The sequence below is a fragment of the Candoia aspera genome, chromosome 10 (genome assembly GCF_035149785.1).
Source record: "Candoia aspera isolate rCanAsp1 chromosome 10, rCanAsp1.hap2, whole genome shotgun sequence".
NCBI classification, from domain to species: Eukaryota; Metazoa; Chordata; class Lepidosauria; order Squamata; family Boidae; genus Candoia; species Candoia aspera.
In genome coordinates this window covers 649234-666115 of record NC_086162.1, presented here as the reverse complement: position 1 = coordinate 666115, position 16882 = coordinate 649234, and the positions used below count along the sequence as shown (strand labels likewise).

Below are 16882 nucleotides of genomic sequence, written 5' to 3'. Positions count from 1 at the left end.
TCTTCCAGACCCTTCCTAATGGTGCTGCTCAGACCACTTTGTCAAAACTTTGGCCTGAGTTAGTTCCTTCTGGAACTGGAGACCTGTATGGGAGTAAACGGGCCATAGCTGAAGGCACAGCAGCTTATTCTTTCACCTGCCTCTGTCCCCTTAAAGCCTGGCAAATGACCTAGTAGGAGTGCTCAGAAGCCACATGTAAGCTATCTTTGGCTCATCTGCAAACATGCACAGTCCAAGCATCACCTCGAGCATAAGAATGGGAATCAGTCTCTTGGCTAACTCATTCTTTCCCTGGCTGTCACCTGTGGTTCCTTGGGAATTCCTTCCTGCATCAAGGATGCGGGTTCTGGACATTCAGCAAAACCACCTGTTGGTAACTGGCAGGCACCGCATCCACCCCTCCTCTGGTTTTCTGCCATCCACTCCCCACAGGAACCCGTGCCTGCTCTGCTCACTTACCTTGCTTGCTTGCTTGTAGGGAGCCCTGGTGTCTGTCTGAACGCTCTTTGCCTGCAGCGCTGGCAGAAGAGATGCCCCTTGAGAGCCCTCATCTCCACCCAGGTAGAGATGGAGCCAACCAACCGAGAGTGCTTCAAGGTGGGGGTGAGGAGGCACCTGGCTGCCTAGCGCTCTGGGCAATATGTTCCCTACCTGTAGATCAGCTGTGGCTCATTGAAAATGAGCAGGTAAGCCTGGCTGGCAAGGGCATTTCATGGAAAAAGGAAGAAAAAAACCTCTCCCTGTGATCTTTCTACAGCGGTCCTCCCAGTTTGGGGCCTAATATAAGGCAATTAGATAGAAACCCAAAGAGAGGCATCTTTCTTGCATTGCTACTTCTCCACAGAAGTCTGATAACTACACTTGCTACTGGGAGTTCTGCCAAATGAGAAGTTCCCTCCTTAGGGAAGCACCTTTCAGTTCCAAGGGTGAAACCATCCTCTTGCTGAAAGCCAGAAGATGCCATGGAACATCCCGGTTTGTCCTATAGCTTGATTTGCTCTTTGGGCTGGGAACAGCCTGCTTCTTGGCAATCTCCCAGAACACGTAACCCAATAAAGACAATTTTTACGGATATCAGCCCAGTAAGATCACATGCATGGATGAACTGTCATTAGACTTAGGGGCAGAAAGCAGTCTCTCTCTCTCTCTCTCTCTCTCTGTGGGATCAACTGTTCTGTTCCAGATCAGACTCAAAATCCTGAGGGATTCTTTCCACATACAATGGAACCAATTCTTGGCTTACTGCTGCTGCTCCCTGCCTCCACCTGGGGGGCGGGGTCCAGATATTGCTCTGCTAGCATGCCCAAACTTAGCCCAATGCTTCTGGGAAAGCAGTAAGAGTTTGCCCCCATTTCCCAGAAAAGTGTCCCACCTGCATGCCTGCTTTTGGTTAGTTACTGATAGGGCTCGGCTTCCTGGGACAATTACAGCAACAAGCCCGCCCCAATTAGATTAATTATCCACTCTTTCTATTCCCAGGGGGCCTTTGGAAGCTCAGAGTAGCAGTTCAGAAGTCAACAAAGAGAAAAACACAGCTCAGTGGCAGTTTGGAACAGGCTTAACAGATGGTAGCAGGTAATGTGTAGCCTCCCCAAATTATATGCTGGAGCAGCAGCCTCTTTTTATCATTTCATCCCTCTTTGTAAGTGGACTGAAACCCCACCTGTTAATTTATATGGCATCTGTAAGAGAAACCTGCCTTTCCACCAACCAGAATTTGGGAAAGGATCTACACAGCAGCCATTCATCAAAACTTCACTGGCTCTTCTCAAATAAGGTTGTTCCATAAGCCAATGCTTGCCTGTCCAAGTCCCTGCTCTCTTCTGCAAATGGGAACCCTGAAACAAGCCATCCAATATTCAGAGGTAACAGCTGCAAAAGATTAGGGAAACAGAATGGCCACAGGGAGGCAGCCCAGCTGTGAATGCAAGTGTGGAACTTCCTACAGAACTGGAACGTTCTTAGCCAGAGGAGGAACTTTCCTTGCAGATTTCTTGCAGAGAGAATCTAACGGGTTTGAACTATGCATGCCTTCAGATCCTGAGGATCAAGGATGGATTATTTAATGGCAGATGTTGGGAGAAAGTCTCCATCAAACAAGGCTATACCACACCAGATGCTCATTCCTTCTGCCTTTAAAAGTAGTTTATTTCTATGTATCAGTTCCATACAAAGCACATGTTGCACAGAATCCATTCTGCTGACTAGGAGCATCTCTGGAGTGCCTGCCCACAAGGCCTCTAGTCACCAAAAGAGGGACATGAGGAAAGACTGGGGGGGGGGGGGGGAGGTGTCTCTGTTCACAGCAGGCCTTGGCGTTTCAGGTCTTCGTAGGTCTTCTTGTTGACCACATTCCCACTGGAGTCTTCATATTCCTCCTGGAATGATAAAGGAAGCTGCTGCTGAGTGCCAGATGCCAACACAACAGCAAAGCACTGAGCTCTCTCTGCGAGAGAACTATAGAACACCCAGAACACGAGAAGTATTTTTCACCCATCCAACTTCTGATGTTTCCATTTCTGCACCAGGAGCCCCTTCTATTTTCTCTGGGCTGCACATATAGCCTTGGAATACTCACAGGTTATGCCCCTGGGCCCATCAATCTGCAAAGAACCCTGTTTCATTTTTTCACTTTGGTTCAGGGCTTGCTTTGGGGTCTTTGTCTCAGCTGCGGTCAGCTATTTTCCTGTTGTGTTTCATATATACCTACTTTTGACCCATATTTTATCTGCCTGCACTATTTTCTACTTCTCCTTTGTTGCACTTGGCTGGTCCATCACTCCCACTGATATCTGCTTTTCTCAGTCCGCCTCTGAGTACTTTGGGGACAGTTACTTTGCCATTCCATGAGGGTATTTCTCATTTTGCTATCCCTACTAAATCTTGAAAGCCCCATGTGGCGCAGAGTGGTAGGCGGGCAGTATTGCAACCAAAACTCTCCCCATGACCCGAGTTCGATCCCAGCGGAAGCTGGGTTCTCTCTCGGGTAGCCGGCTCAGGTCGACTCAGCCTTCCATCCTTCCGAGGTCGGCAAAATGGAGTGCCCAGCTTGCTGGGGAAGGTGACTGAGGAAGGCAATGGCAAACCACCCCACTAGAGTCTGCCAAGAAAACGTCACAAAAGCGGTGTTCCCCCAAAGGGTCAGGCATGACTTGGTGCTTGCACAGGGGACCTTTCACCAAATCTTAAAGGTAAAGGTTTCCCTTGACGTAAAGTCCAGTCGTGTCCGACTCTAGGGGGCGGTGCTCATCTCCGTTTCAAAGCCTTGGAGCCGGCGTTGTCCATAGGACACTTCCGGGTTATGTGGCCAGCATGACTCATGGAACGCCGTTACCTTCCCGCCGAAGCGGTACCAATTAATCTCACCAAATCTTACAGAGTTTGAAAAGGAAGTTAAGGTACCATTTAGGTATATCATGGGTGGACATAAGTCTCCTTTGTCAGAATGCAGGTTGTCTTCCATACCTTTTATTACCCTACACGGAGTGTAAGGTAAAGGTAAAGGTTTCCCTTGACGTAAAGTCCAGTCATGTCCGACTCTAGGGGGCGGTGCTCATCTCCGTTTCTAAGCCTTGGAGCCGGCGTTGTCCGTAGACGTTTTCCGGGTCATGTGGCCAGCATGACGACACGGAACGCCGTTACCTTCCCGCCGAAGCGGTACCTATTGATCTACTCACATTTGCATGTTTTCGAACTGCTAGGTGAGCAGGAGCTGGGACTAGCAACGGGAGCTCACCCCGCTGCGCGGTTTCGAACCGCCGACCTTCCGATCGACAGTTCAGCGGTTTAACCCGCAGCGCCACCGCGTCCCCCTACACGGAGTGTAAAGGTTAGCTTAAGTTGTATTGTTGAACAGGATAGCCTTAACAAAAGTCTGTCGATTGACTGTTTATCTGCACCAATAAGCAGCAAACACAGAGATGTTTGTGTCTACCTCTGAAAGCTGGGGGTCTTGCTAAAGACCACAGCTGTGAGGCAGCAGGAAAAAAAAGCTGACGTTATTTCCTACACGTTAATGACCCTCCACAGGATAAACTGTCTGTGCACTTTTTGCTGGTCTACTGGAGTCTCTTCTATGATTTGTGAACGGGAAAAGTAAATGTACATATAGATGCAAGGGAATATCTAAAACAAAACGAAAAAGGAAGCACTGAGATGCAGCATAGAATGACATAAAAGCACTGGCTACTTTAAGCTGCCAGCAGTGAGGAAGCCTGTCTCAGGTTCAACCCAAGAGCCTTGCACCTTGACAGCGACCCAGCAGGGCCACGCTTGGTGGTGGTCATGGGATGATCAAAGACGTCACCATACTGGACAGGAGACCCCTGTGTGGTTAAACACAAGCATGGAGAAGTGCCACTCCCAGCCCCCAGGGTCCTGGTAGCAACTGTTGAGGATGATTGTATGGTGTGTAAATGGGCAGCTCTGCTACTAAACAGAGTTGCTTCCTTTTTGTCCTTTTGGCCACTGTAACAAAAAATAATGACAGACCCTTTTGGAGGAAATGTAGAAACCACAGACAATCCTTATCAATGTATTTAAAGAAGGAAAAGGGCAGAATCTGTAGGAGAAACAGCCTTTCAACCACAGGGAAAAAGTGAACTGATGTAGTAGAGCTTTGAAAAAACACGCACGACCGTGGAGGTAACTGGACGCTCAGCTGTTTTGCCTGTCCCGTCTTAGTGGATGAACCGTCCCAAGGTTTGGAGTCGCAGCTGGCATGCGTTGGGTATGAGCACTGACAAGACTAGAAGTCATTATACGAAGTAAAGAGGAGTACCTGCCTTCCGCTTTTTAAAAATACTATTCGCATTAGCCAGGAAGGGGGACAGTGGTGAGTGAAAGGAAAGAAGAGCAAGGGTTTTAACCCAGAGCCTCTGACCGGAGGAGAGTAAACTACTTTTTTTAAAACATCCTTTGAAAATATGTAGTGCACGTGTAACACAACGTTAACAAGTAAAGGGGATTTAAAATGAAATTAGAGGAGTTACATAAAGTAATATTTTACTGCAGCTCAACAGTCACCCATCTCAGTGGCCAAGTCATTACAAATGGCTTCCTTTCTTCCACAATCCCTTAAATTATAACGGATCTCCAGTCTGGCCAAGGGGCCGGGCGCTGCAGAATTAACGCCTGCAGCCTCTGAACAAGAGCTAAGAAGACCCAACTTACTTCTGTGTCTGGCTGCCACCTCTCCGAAGCCTTCTGCTGCTTCAGCTTTGCCCACACTGAAAGACAGACAGTTCTATTCCAGAGGAAAGCAAAGCCCTGCTTTGGTAGTGATGGGAGGAACAATCACTGCACCGACTGGGGAACATTTAGAAGCTCCTAGGAGATGACAATGGGCCATCCCCACCCCCAGGCTTTTCCCTGATGCAAGCCCAGCCATCTCGACTCTCCCTGCCACGCTGCCTTACGCAAGGCAAAAATCCCCATCACTCAACGCACTCTGCCAGCCACGGCCACCCCCATCCGGGCAGGATCAGGGCAGGATGGACAAGGGCCTCACACCACTTACATGACACGGCATCTTCAATTTGTGTAACGTTGGCAAAGTGAGCTGTGTTGGGGATGCCCAAGCATCGCATCCCATGAGCGTGGCGCCATTCCTACAGATCACAAGGGATCATCAAAATGAGGACCATGCCCCCAAAACAAGGACTGCTCTTAGGGAGACATCAGGAATCTCAGCACTCTCCCACAGGAAAGCACGCCACAGCGCTTCCTACCGCAAAGTGTCGTTGGAAAGCTTTGGGCCCACGGTATGTATAGTTCCCACAGATCTCACAGTTGTAGTTGATGTTCAATCCGTGGAGCTTGTACAACCAGTAGGGAATTGGCTGGAAGGCAAGAAGGCACCTGAGCTCGCAAGGTGGCCTGTGTAAGGCAGGGCCCAGATGTCCCATCTGTCCCTGCCAGAGGCCTTACCTTGCCATCCCAGCCCAGAGGCAGGTTCTTGGGGTTGTAGATGATCTCGTTCTCTTCATCCTCACTTTCGCTCTCACTGATCTGTTCCTCCTCCTCCTCCTCCCGCTCCTCCCCGGTCCGTGCCTGCTTGCGCTGCACATTTTCATGTGTCAGCTGCCGCTGTTCCTGAGGAACAGAGAGATCTGTGAAGCGCCAGCCCCTGCCTGGGCCCTCGTGCTCGGGGGTGGGGTGTGGGCCCTTACCCCAAGGATCTCCACATACTCGTAGATCTGAGCCTCCAGAAAGGCCACGTCCTTATTCCGTTCTGTGTCCCTGTCAAGACAATCATTGCACCAATAGGTGAGCACTGTCACTCCCATTAAGGCCAGGCAACCCCAGGCCCTTGGGAGACAACCCCCTAACACCAAAGGCGGCACTTGTTCCTCACCCCAGGCGTTCTAAGGCGCCTAAAGGAGGGACCTCAGAGGAGTCAAGAAGTGCCTGAGCAGGCAGTGCTGAACTCCCTCACCTCCGAAACAGAGCAGACTCACCGCTTGCTCCCTTTCGTCTTTGGGTTTTTGGCAAAAAGAGAGGGGTCTAGGGCTTCCAGGGATTTGCCCTTGGTGCTGAAAAGCCTCTGAGCACGTTCCTCTAGTGTCCTGAGCAGGAAGGAGAGCAGAAACCCCTTAACGTTTGGGCCCACAGTAAATTTTTGCGTTGCAAAAAGACCCAGGAATGTAACTATGAAATGGCAAGCAGAAAAATGCTGGAAGCTCCCTGCCAACCCAGGTATATACAGAATGTATATTTTGGGGTAGGAAACAGAGAAAACAGTTCAATTATCTTGGACAGGAGCTATTTCTGCTTTTAAAACTGCTGAGATGCCTATTCTTTGCAGGGGATCAAATGCCCCTCTCCAGTCGGCTCTTCTCTCAAGAGGGTCCTTTCCCCACCAAGACAAGGGTTCATTCATTCACACAGGAAAGTAAGGGCAGGGCAGATATGTCTGTGCAGCTCCCCTGCAGGCCCACCCAGAAGGCCAGGCCACCGCTAATTCTAAAGTAGTCTCCCCTGGCAAACACACTTACCCTCCACATTTCAGACCTAAGGCCAGCAGGGCAGATTTCAGCCGATCTAAACCAAGGGAGGCCAACTCCTGTGGGGGCAGTATCAAAAGGTGTAGTTGGAAGCAGCTGTCTCCTCCTTGCAGGACCATGGAGAAACCTGGCTCCATGGATTCCCAGAGAGAGCCACGGGGAATCCAGCTGTCTCTTGCCCCCCACCCCGGGAAGAGATTCAGAAAGGCTACCAACCTCCCAGGAAGAGAAGGCAGAGAGGTCCAGGTGGGCCCCAGCATGGGTGAGGGCACTGCTAGTCTCTTTCTGCCAAAGGACAACAGGAGGATGAGTGGACAAAGGATTCTCCAGACCAGTGGCTTCCAGATGTATTGGATACCAACTCACCCAGCCATTCAGGCTGACTGGGGATGCAGGAACACAGGCTGGGGAAGGCCTCTCTCCCAGAAACATAAACAACTACCATGGTTTACAAATAGCTGTGCTTCACATAACCCTCCCCCACCTCCTTACATTTCCACCCACAGAATGGCACTCACCGGCCAACCAGGGAAAGTGCCAATCTCCCACTTTTTCTCAAAATCTCCCTGGATTTTGCCAAACAGCTCATTCTGGTCAAGCAGAGGCTTTACTCGGTCTGTATAATCTTGCAGATATTCCAACAGCATCTCCAAGTACCTGTAAAAATCATACTGACTATGGTAGGAGGGCCTGGCATCTGCCCACTCAATGGGCCTCTTTCTCACTGTCAACCGGCAGCAACTGAGAACTACCATCCCTTAGAATGAATAAGCACTAAGTCAAACAACATTTAAACCTTCCTGTGCCTGCTGCTGTAACCCAAGTGGGGAAAGGAGAAATTTCAGCATAAATCTCCTTTCGTTAACACAAAACTTGTTAATTTGACCAGCTTTAATAGCCCAGAGAACAACACATTCTCTCCTTCATAGGAAAGGTTGTAAATTCTCACCTCCTGTACTCCGCATTTTTTCTCTCCTTTGGAATGTCAAACAGCTGGTCAAAAGTGGATAGGTAAGTGATGTAGTCCAGTTTCTGCAAGAGCAGGAAGAGAGAAGGGAGTTTGTCACAGTTCTCTGAGGTCCTATGCCAAAGTAACTACACCCCAGAGGGGTAGCTGCACTTGATGTAAGGCTGGGGCAGAGAAGAAGTGACCCCCCCCCACACTCCCTTCTTTCAGCCCAGCAAGAGACAACTTCCATTTTACCCTTCCTCCCCCACAGCTGCCATCTTCAGTCATTAAAGGTTTTGTGCCACCTCTGTGGGATGTCCCTTTTGTCCAATTTCTATTAAACACAAATCTGAGGACACAGTCTGCAAGGATGAGAGCAAAGGAACGGAGCACCAGCCATACCCCCAAAGTCCAGGAAATATCAGGGAAGCCTTACCTCAGAGGACTTGAGATTGATGTATTTAAGATAACAGTCGTGCAGGTCCAGATAGCGGCCATATCCTTCTTCATCGGTGAACTCCACAAGGTCTGCAAGAAGCCAAGAATGAAAGATGGCCCAGAACCATCCCACATCTGGAACAGGAGGCTGTTCCCAGATGGAAGCCAAGGCCCTGTCCCTGAAACAGCCCGCTCAGTGTCCAATTTATCCATTTTGAAAGGAGTAGGAAGAAAGCCCCGTCACAAAGGACTCACTCTGGGCCTCTTCACTCGGGTTCTCCCGGGCCTTCAAGAGCTCCTCAAATTCCACTGACATCGGCACACAGATCTGCGGAGGTAACATCCAGGTTTGGGTTTTACTTTATGGTCCCCCTCCCCCGAGAACCAAAAGGAAAAGGAAGAAAATACGCTGCATACGAGGAATCAGTCACCCGTGATTTAAAGCAATTAAACCCTCCTTATTCTCCCACATGGGCACAAGTAACACTGGGAGGCAAGACCCTCGGCATGTCAAGAGGGTCTCCTCAGCTTTGGGAAAGGAGCCTCGGGGCACTGGTGGGGCTCTCGCAAATGCTTCCTGCTGAAGGCAAAGTCCCACAAATGAAAGGCAGTTCTTCAGCGCAAGCAGCAGAGGTTTGGGTTTTTACAACAGTGGTACAAACTTCAGAAATGAAGCGCTTCATCTCGATTCATCTCCTTAAGGAGAGAAAGTACAGATTTGGACGATGGCTGGCTAGCCTGGTCAGGAGGGCTTTGTATCAGAGGAGAAGAGGCAGAGAACACGAGATCTGGCAAGGGGAAAGTTCAACACAACCAAGCAAGGTGGTTTGAAGCAGTGGACACCCAGGCCTTAAGGAAAAGGCAGACCAAATGCAAGGGCTCTGACCCATTACCTTAAAGATCTCTAGGCCAATGCACAAAGCATGGCTAACAAGCCAAGCAAGTGGCTATCATGAGGCACAAAAGCAAGTGTAAAATAACTGGGATTACAGAAACAGGGCGGGATAATCCCACCAGGGGAATATCAGGCTTGATGGATGTAACTTGCTGCAAAGGAACAAGAAATGCAAGAGAGGCTGTGCAGCACCGCATATCCAGAACGTCTTTACCCAGTATAGAAATCCACAGTGTTCAAAGCATCTGGGGTGAAGGCAAGTCAACAGATGGATTGGTCTGCTGCAGTTAGGAGAGGGAGCTGAAGATTTATTAAAGCGAATAACTGAACTTAGCAAACCACAAACTGGTTGTGATGGAGGGTTTCAATTGCCCAGACATTTGTTGGAAAACTAATTCTGCCAAACACGAGATGTTGGATAAATTATTGATTTGTGTTGTCAATTATATTAACTTCAAGAGGTTAAGGTGGGCAATAGGAGAGCTGCTTCCCTGGTATTTGTCCTTACTAGCAGGGAGGAGGCTGAAGACATTAAACTGGTGGCTACTTTGGATGCAAGTGACTACACTAACAAAAACCTTGGTTGAAGAAGCAGTCAAACACAAACCACGGATCATAGGAAGCCCAATTTTAATAAACTAAGAGAAATAGCAAGAAAGATGTTTTGGGAAGAAGGCCTTTAAAGGCAAAGGTTTTGTAGCTGGCTGGGACTTCTTAGAGAGGAAATTAAGGACAGCGCTTTTTCAAATAATACCAACAAAGAAAAAAACTAGAAGGCATGTAAAGAAGCCAGTGTGGCTGAAGAGGCAGCTCACAAAGAAGGAAACGTATTGGAAATGGTAGAAAGGGCTAATGACCAAGGAATAAGGTCAGGAAGGCAAAGGCCAAAATGAGCTAAAGCTAGTTAGAAAGGCAAAATCCAGCAAGAAGGTGTGTGTGTGGGGGGGGTGCCTTTCAGTCAGTCTTGATTCCTGGAGACTGCCTGGACAAGTCCCTGAAGTTTTCTTGGCAAGATTTTGGAAGTGGTTTGCCACTGCCTGCATCCCAGGGCAGAGAGAGAGTGACTGGCCCAGGGTCACCCAGCTGTGCAGAAGGTGGGACTGGAACTTGCGGTTTCCTGGTTTCTAGCCCCGTGCCTTAACCTGGACGCCACACTGGCTCTCCCAGCAAGAAGGGTTCTTTCAAAAAACGCCAACAGCAAGAGGAAGACAAATGAGCTGGTGACCCTAACCCTTAACAGGTGACCACCACAAAGCAGAGGAACCCCCCTTCTGTCTGCATATCAAAGGAAAGGGTGATTTGAGCCGCCTCACCTCGTTCGGGTGCTTCCGATGGAACTCCTTGATCTGCTTCAGCCGGTTGTAGAACTCGGCGAATTCGTTGGGCCCCGAAATGGCGCTAAGCTCCTCCTTCCGCAACCTGGAGGACAGCGAAGCGGGAGTCAGGCGGGTCCCGACGCTGGCGCCCCCCCCCCCGCCCCCCCCGCCCCTTACCCATCCTTGTCGTCGTAGAGGTCCCTCAGGTTACCGCTGACCTCCATGTAGCGCTGAAAAAGACGACCCGGAGCGTCAGTCGCCCGCCGCCTCCGCGGCCAGGCGCCCCCCCGCCCCCGCCGCCACTCACGTCCTGCATGGCCCGCGTGCGGTGGTCCGAGTTGATCTGGTCCCGCAGCTGCTCGGGAGAGAGAAGCGTTAGGCCCGCCGCCCCGGCCCCGGCCCCGCCCCGCGCCCCGCGCCCCGCGCCCCGCGCCCCACCGTGGACTTGCGCGTCAGCATCTCTTTGACCATCACGTCCATCAGCCGCTCGCGCTCCTCGTGGTAGCGGCGCTGCTGCTCCAGGATGGTCTCCATGGCGGCGGCGGCGGCGGCGGCGGCGGCGGAAGTGGGACCCCGGAAGCCGGCTTCCAACGCCCCCGCCGCCCCTCGCCCGCGCAGGAAGGTTCCGCCGGGCGGCGTGGGCCTAGCGGAAGTCGGCCCGCCGAGCTCTAGCCTCCGCCCCCGCAGCAGGAGAAGTCCTCCCCCGCCCACCGGCCCGCGGCCTCCCGAGGCTGCGCTGCAGGGCTATGGCGAGCCCCGGCGCGTCCGAGGAGGCCCGGCCGGGCTCCGGCTCTCCGCGCCTGCCGCGGGGCTGTCGGGCCGAAGAGGATTCGGAGAGGGGAGCGCTGTGATCGCGACGCGGGATGGAGGCTGCCCCCGCCTGCGAAATTCAGAAGAAGAACGGAGCACCCGGAAGAGGAAGAACCAGCCGCTCGTTCCAGAAGGAGGAATCCGACCAATGGAGAGGAAAGGCTGATTTGCCGGCCACCTTAGGGGAGCTGGGCAGGTGTGCACGGGGGGATCTCGTGGGGCGAAACTGCCTTTTCGGCGCTGGGGAAGGCCCTGGACGGTCCCCGATGCAGGAGAGAACGTTGCGGCTCCGCCTGCTGCTCCGTCGCCGTTCCCGTGTTCGGGCTGCCTCGAGCTTGCGAGCGAGGCCTCTACCCTTTGGTTCATATGGGATGGAGGAGGCTGGGGGTTCGGTTTGCGTCGGATAGGATTCGGCAAGGAGAGGAGCCGGGCTTGACCTGGTCACCCCCAAAGGACAGGGAGGAAGGGGTACAGCCTCCATTTTGCCACAGGGCCTGGGTACCCGAGGGACTGCCTGCCTCCAATCGTTCCTGCCCGCCTGGTACGTTCCGGCGGAGTGGGTGCGTCCCGGGCCCCTCCATTGAACGCGGCCATCTTACGGACCGAGGAAGCGGGCCTTCTCTGTCGCGGCCCCATCCCCTGCACCAGCATCCCCTGGAGATAAAGATGGCACCCTCTTGCCTGGGGTTCCGGAAAGCTCTGAAAACCTGGCGCTGGTCCCAGGCCTCCCCAGAGTCCACTGCAGTTGGGCGCCCAATAAATTTAACTAAATAATAATAATTTTGTTTGTTACATTTTCTCCCCTTTTTCTGCCTTTTAGACTTCTCTTCAGGAACTTCTAAGACACTTGGATTCCAACAACCCAGGAAAAGTTAGTACAGATAATATTCCCCACATTTCGAGGCAGTGCACATTACTCCTGATGGCAGCTGCAAAGAAGGGACGGGTCTGGCCCTCCACCCAGTCTCCTCTGGGCCAAATCATTTCCATCTCTCAGCCATGGGCCTTTGCGTGATAGTTGTGAAGTTTGTCCTCATATTTTGAGTGCAGGGTGTGATCAAGCAGAACACCTGCTAGTCAGTCAGGGATAAGGAACGTTCCAAATAACATTGACCTACCCAAGACACTGACCCACTCCTTCAAGAGAATATTCTCTGTACTTGGGATGAGGACCTGAGGGCCTTTGGCCAAACCCCACATCGGTGTGGCCGAAAGTGAAGGATGCTATGAGTTGTTCTTCAGCAACGGTTGGAGGGCTGTAGATTTTCCAGTCCTTCTGTGCAAGGTCCTGAGACTGAGTTCAGATTATACATGTGCATGCATGTGGGTGCAGTGTGCTGTGAACTGCATTAATGTCCCCATGACGGTAACCAATAAAACTAAAAAATAATAAAGGCGTGCTCCCAAATAAGCTTTTTACAAATTCTACATCTGTGTAAGCAATGTTTCCTCTAGGCAGTGACATTGAAGCATGTCTGGCCCAACGCTTTCTAAAATACACAGATAAAAGAGCGTGCAGATACCAAATTGAGCTCCTGGAGGAAAGGCGTGTTTAAGGTGGGGTTACAGTACAGAATAAAGTAGAATTATTGCCACCTCTGATTTGGAAAACATTATTTGGCTAATGCAGCCTAACATTTTGGCCTTTTCATGACTAAGCCAGGTAACCCATTTGAGTTAACTGACATTTCTGTCTAGTAAATACCAACTTTATTTAAAGCCCATTTCCCTGATCTGTCAAGATCATTTGGAATCTTGTTTCTGCCTTCGGCAGTAACTGTCACTCATTCTTCTAACTTATCTGCAAATTTGATAAGCGTTCCCTCTACCTCAACTTCCAAATCATTCAAAACAATGTCCTTGTAAGAGAGAACATAGTGCCACATTTCAAAATTTTGTGGGGTTCACAGTATTTGTAGACCACACAAATACTGCTTGCTCATAACCTGACAAAATAGCTATGTCCCTATTTTTATACCTAATAGAAAATGGGTTTAATAATATCATAGGGTGGCCTACAGCAAGGCATTAAACAAGGTGCTTATGAAAGCAGACTGAGTTATGAGTTACAGGCTGCTGGGTGAGAGACCCTGTTAAGTTGAACTCGAGTTCAGTTGGGACTGTTGCTGCGGTACCAGCCTCCCTGCTGCGTAGCAACCTCCCTACCTGAGCTCCTTGATTCCATGGCTGGGTTGTCAGTGGAGTTCCCCAGACTTAAGGTCCTGGGGGACTTCAACCTGCCTTCTCTGGGGTTGGGGTTAGAGGTAGCCATGGGCCTATCCCAGGACATCTAGGGCCCAGCATGTAACAGTTAATACATCCTTGAGGGAGGGGTTGTTTCCATCTGTCTTGAAGGAGGCGTTGGTACAGCCTCTCCTCAAGAAACCATCGCTGGACCCTACTATATTGGACAATTTTCGTCCAGTCTCCCACCTCCCCTTCTTGGGGAAAGTGGTTGAGAAAGTGGTGGCGTTACAGTTCCAGAGGGTTCTGGTTGAAATGGATTATCTAGACCCCTTTCAGTCAGGATTCAGGCTTGGATGTGGGACGGAAACAGCATTGGTTGCACTTATGGATGATCTCTGGCGGGAGCGGGATGGTGGCAGTGCATCCATTCTTGTCGTCTTGATCTCTCAGCGGCTTTCAATACCATCAGCCATGGTATCCTTTTGGGGCGCCTCAGGGAGTTGGAGGTGGGCAGCGTGGTTTTGTGCTGGTTCACCTCCTTCCTCCAGGGCCGGTCCCAGTCGGTGGTGATGGGGGGGAGAGATCCAGCCCTTGACCCCTCCATTGTGGGGTGCTGCAGGGATCAGTACTCTCCCCTCTCCTTTTTAACATCTACATGAAACTGCTGGGTGAGATCATCCGTCACCATGGGATGAGGTATCATCAGTATGCTGGTGATACTCAATTGTATATCTCCATCCCAGGTGAAGTAAGTGATGCTGTGACTGCCCTCTCCAGGTGCCTGGAAGCTGTGGGGGCCTGGATGGGGAACAACAGGCTTCAGCTGAACCCTGGTAAGATGGAGTGGCTGTGGGTTAAGGGCTCTTCCGTATCCACGACTTTGTCATCTTTGGTTCTGGATGGGGTTGCACTGCCCCAGACAGACCCGATGCATAACTTGGGGGTCCTCTTGGACTCATGGCTCCTGCTTGAAGAGCAGGTGGCAGCCGTGGCCAGGAGGGCCTTTGCGCAGCTTTGTGTTGTGCGCCAGTTACACCCCTTCCTGGACTGGGAGGCCCTTCGAATGGTCACTCATGCCCTTGTTACCTCCCATACTGACTACTGCAATGCGCTCTACATGGGGCTACCTTTGAAGAGTATCCGGAAGCTTCAGCTGGTCCAAAATGCAGCCGCACGGGCTCTTTGTGGCACCCCTAGTAGGGCGCATATAACAGCTTTGCTATGCGAGCTGCACTGGGTACCAGTTTGCTTCCAGGTCCAATTCAAGGTGTTGGTTATCACCTTTAAAGCCCTACATGGCATGGATCGTCTCTTCCCCGTTACATCTACCCACCCCACCCGATCTGGCAGAGAGGGCATGCTGAGGACCCCGTGGGTAAGAGAATTCCATCTGGCGGGGTCCAGGAGGCGGGCCTTCTCTGCAGTAGCGCCCACCCTTTGGAACATCTTGCCCCCAGCGGTGAGGCTAGCCCCATCGCTCCTGGCCTTTTGGAGAAACTTGAAGACATGGCTCTGCCAGCTGGCCTGGGGCGGGGAGGAGTCATGCCTGGGGTTTGCTAGTGCCTTGAAGCACCCCTTCCACGTGAAGACTGAATGAGATATAGCCATCTGGACTTTATTTTTATTTATATTATTAACAATATGTAATTTTATAATGTATTTTATATATTTCTTGTTTTATTGAGATTTTGTTGCAAACTGCCCAGAGTCCCTCCAGTGGGAAGAGATGGGCGGTGACAAATTTGATAAATAAATAAATAAATAAACAGTGGCCACATGCCTGCCCTGGTTTTTCTGTTGGAGCAGTGGCAAGGTGGTTTTTCTCTTGTCATGGTCAGACCACTCCCTGATAACCCTGCAGATCTCTTGTGCCACCTCCCACCACAGGGAGGCTGGACCTATGAGATCGGTCTGCCCCAGGCAACAATGGACCCAGTTCATTAGTTGCCACACGGTCCTACCAAAGCCCTGGTAGCCGCTGAAATGAGAGGGTGGCTTGGGCTCTGGGTCAGATTGTGCCTGAGTGGCCTCTCTTTCACCGGGGATCCCAGAGCTCCCCCTGCTTCATGGAGGAGCTAAGGGAGATGACTTGGAAGAAGAGACGCCTCGAGTGCTACTGGAGTATGAGGAGGAGCGAACTCAGTCAAACATCAGCTACAGCTGCTATTGGAGCCTACCTCATGGCCAAACACGTACAAAACGCCAGTATTTCCCCATCCTTACTGCATTCAGGGATAGCCATTTAACAGACTTGTTTTATGTAACCTGAGCCCTTCCGGAAGGGAGTGATTCGAGGATCCATTTGTAGGGTTGTGAGGAATATGCCAGCCCTTTGTAGGGTAAAGTTGATCAGATCTGCTCTAAGTTAGGCTTTGGCCTTGGGCAGGACCTGTGGGAGCTGGGCTGGCTCAGTTATCGGGGCGGGGGGGGAGTTTGATCCTGTGGAGTCCTTGGTGCTCTCTGAGCTTGGTTGTTTGCTTGCAGACCTTTCATTACTGCACAGTTCAACCCTGAGCTACATATATTCTCTTCCATTGGAAGTTTGATTCGGTTGGGCCTGAGGAAGTAGACAGGATTCTCGTGGTTGTTAGTTCAGCCACCTCTACGTCACTCATGGTTGGTTAAGGCTGTCTGGGAGGGGATGTGTGGCTGGGTCTGGGCGGTGGTTAATTCCTCTTTTGGGGGGGGTGTCACCCTGTCTCTTAAGGAGGCAGTGGTGCATCCCCACCTCAAGAGGCCATTGCTGGATCCTACCATTCTGGAAGGTTGTAGAGAAGGTGGCTGCACTGCAACTTCAGGGCTCTGGAAGAAGTGGATTATCTGGACCTCTTTCAGTCAGGATTCAGGCCTGGGTATGGGACTGAGATGGCATTGATCACACTCTTGGATGACCACTGGTAGGAGCGGGATGAGGGTAGTGCATCCACCCTTGCTTTTCTTGACCTCTTAGAAGTCATGGTATTCTTCTGGGTAGGCTATGGAAGTGGGCAGCACTGTGTATGCTGGTTCTCCTCCTTCCTCTGGGATTGGTTCCAGTTGGTGTTGATTGAGGGCGGGGGGAGAGGTCCAGCCTGTGATCCCTCCTTTGTGGGATACTACAGGGCTTGATACTTTCTCCTATCCTGTTTAAGATCCACATGAAACTGGTGGGTGAGGTCATCCAATGGTTTGGGGTGATGATACTGGGATATGCTGATGATACTCAGCTTTATATCTCTATCCCAGGTTGTCTGAATGATGCAGTGGAAGTTCTGTTTCAGTGCCTGGAGGCTGCGGGGGCCTG

At 51.2% G+C, this 16882-nt stretch overlaps 1 protein-coding gene across 1 annotated transcript; it reads right to left on the bottom strand.

Moving 5' to 3' along the window:
• Positions 1–2120: 2120 nt before the first annotated feature.
• SF3A3 (splicing factor 3a subunit 3) lies at positions 2121–11186 on the bottom strand. The gene is made up of 17 exons (XM_063311780.1): positions 11041–11186; positions 10910–10957; positions 10780–10832; positions 10600–10705; positions 8647–8719; positions 8390–8481; positions 7954–8036; positions 7523–7661; positions 7221–7289; positions 6996–7063; positions 6459–6566; positions 6171–6240; positions 5929–6093; positions 5730–5840; positions 5519–5609; positions 5173–5228; positions 2121–2378 (listed from the first exon to the last, which is right to left on the bottom strand). The coding sequence occupies exons 1-17, from the start codon at positions 11134–11136 to the stop codon at positions 2301–2303; spliced, it is 1506 nt and encodes a 501-aa protein (XP_063167850.1). The 5' UTR covers positions 11137–11186; the 3' UTR covers positions 2121–2300.
• Between the last annotated feature and the right edge of the window lie 5696 nt (positions 11187–16882).

Coding starts and splice junctions, on each gene's coding strand:
- SF3A3 (XM_063311780.1), bottom strand. CDS start 11,136: ATGGAGACCATCCTGGAGCAGCAGCGCCGCTACCACGAGGAGCGCGAG. Junction 10,958..11,040: donor TGCTGACGCGCAAGTCCACG/GTGGGGCGCGGG, acceptor TCTCCCGAGCAG/CTGCGGGACCAGATCAACTC. Junction 6,094..6,170: donor AGTATGTGGAGATCCTTGGG/GTAAGGGCCCAC, acceptor TCTGTTCCTCAG/GAACAGCGGCAGCTGACACA.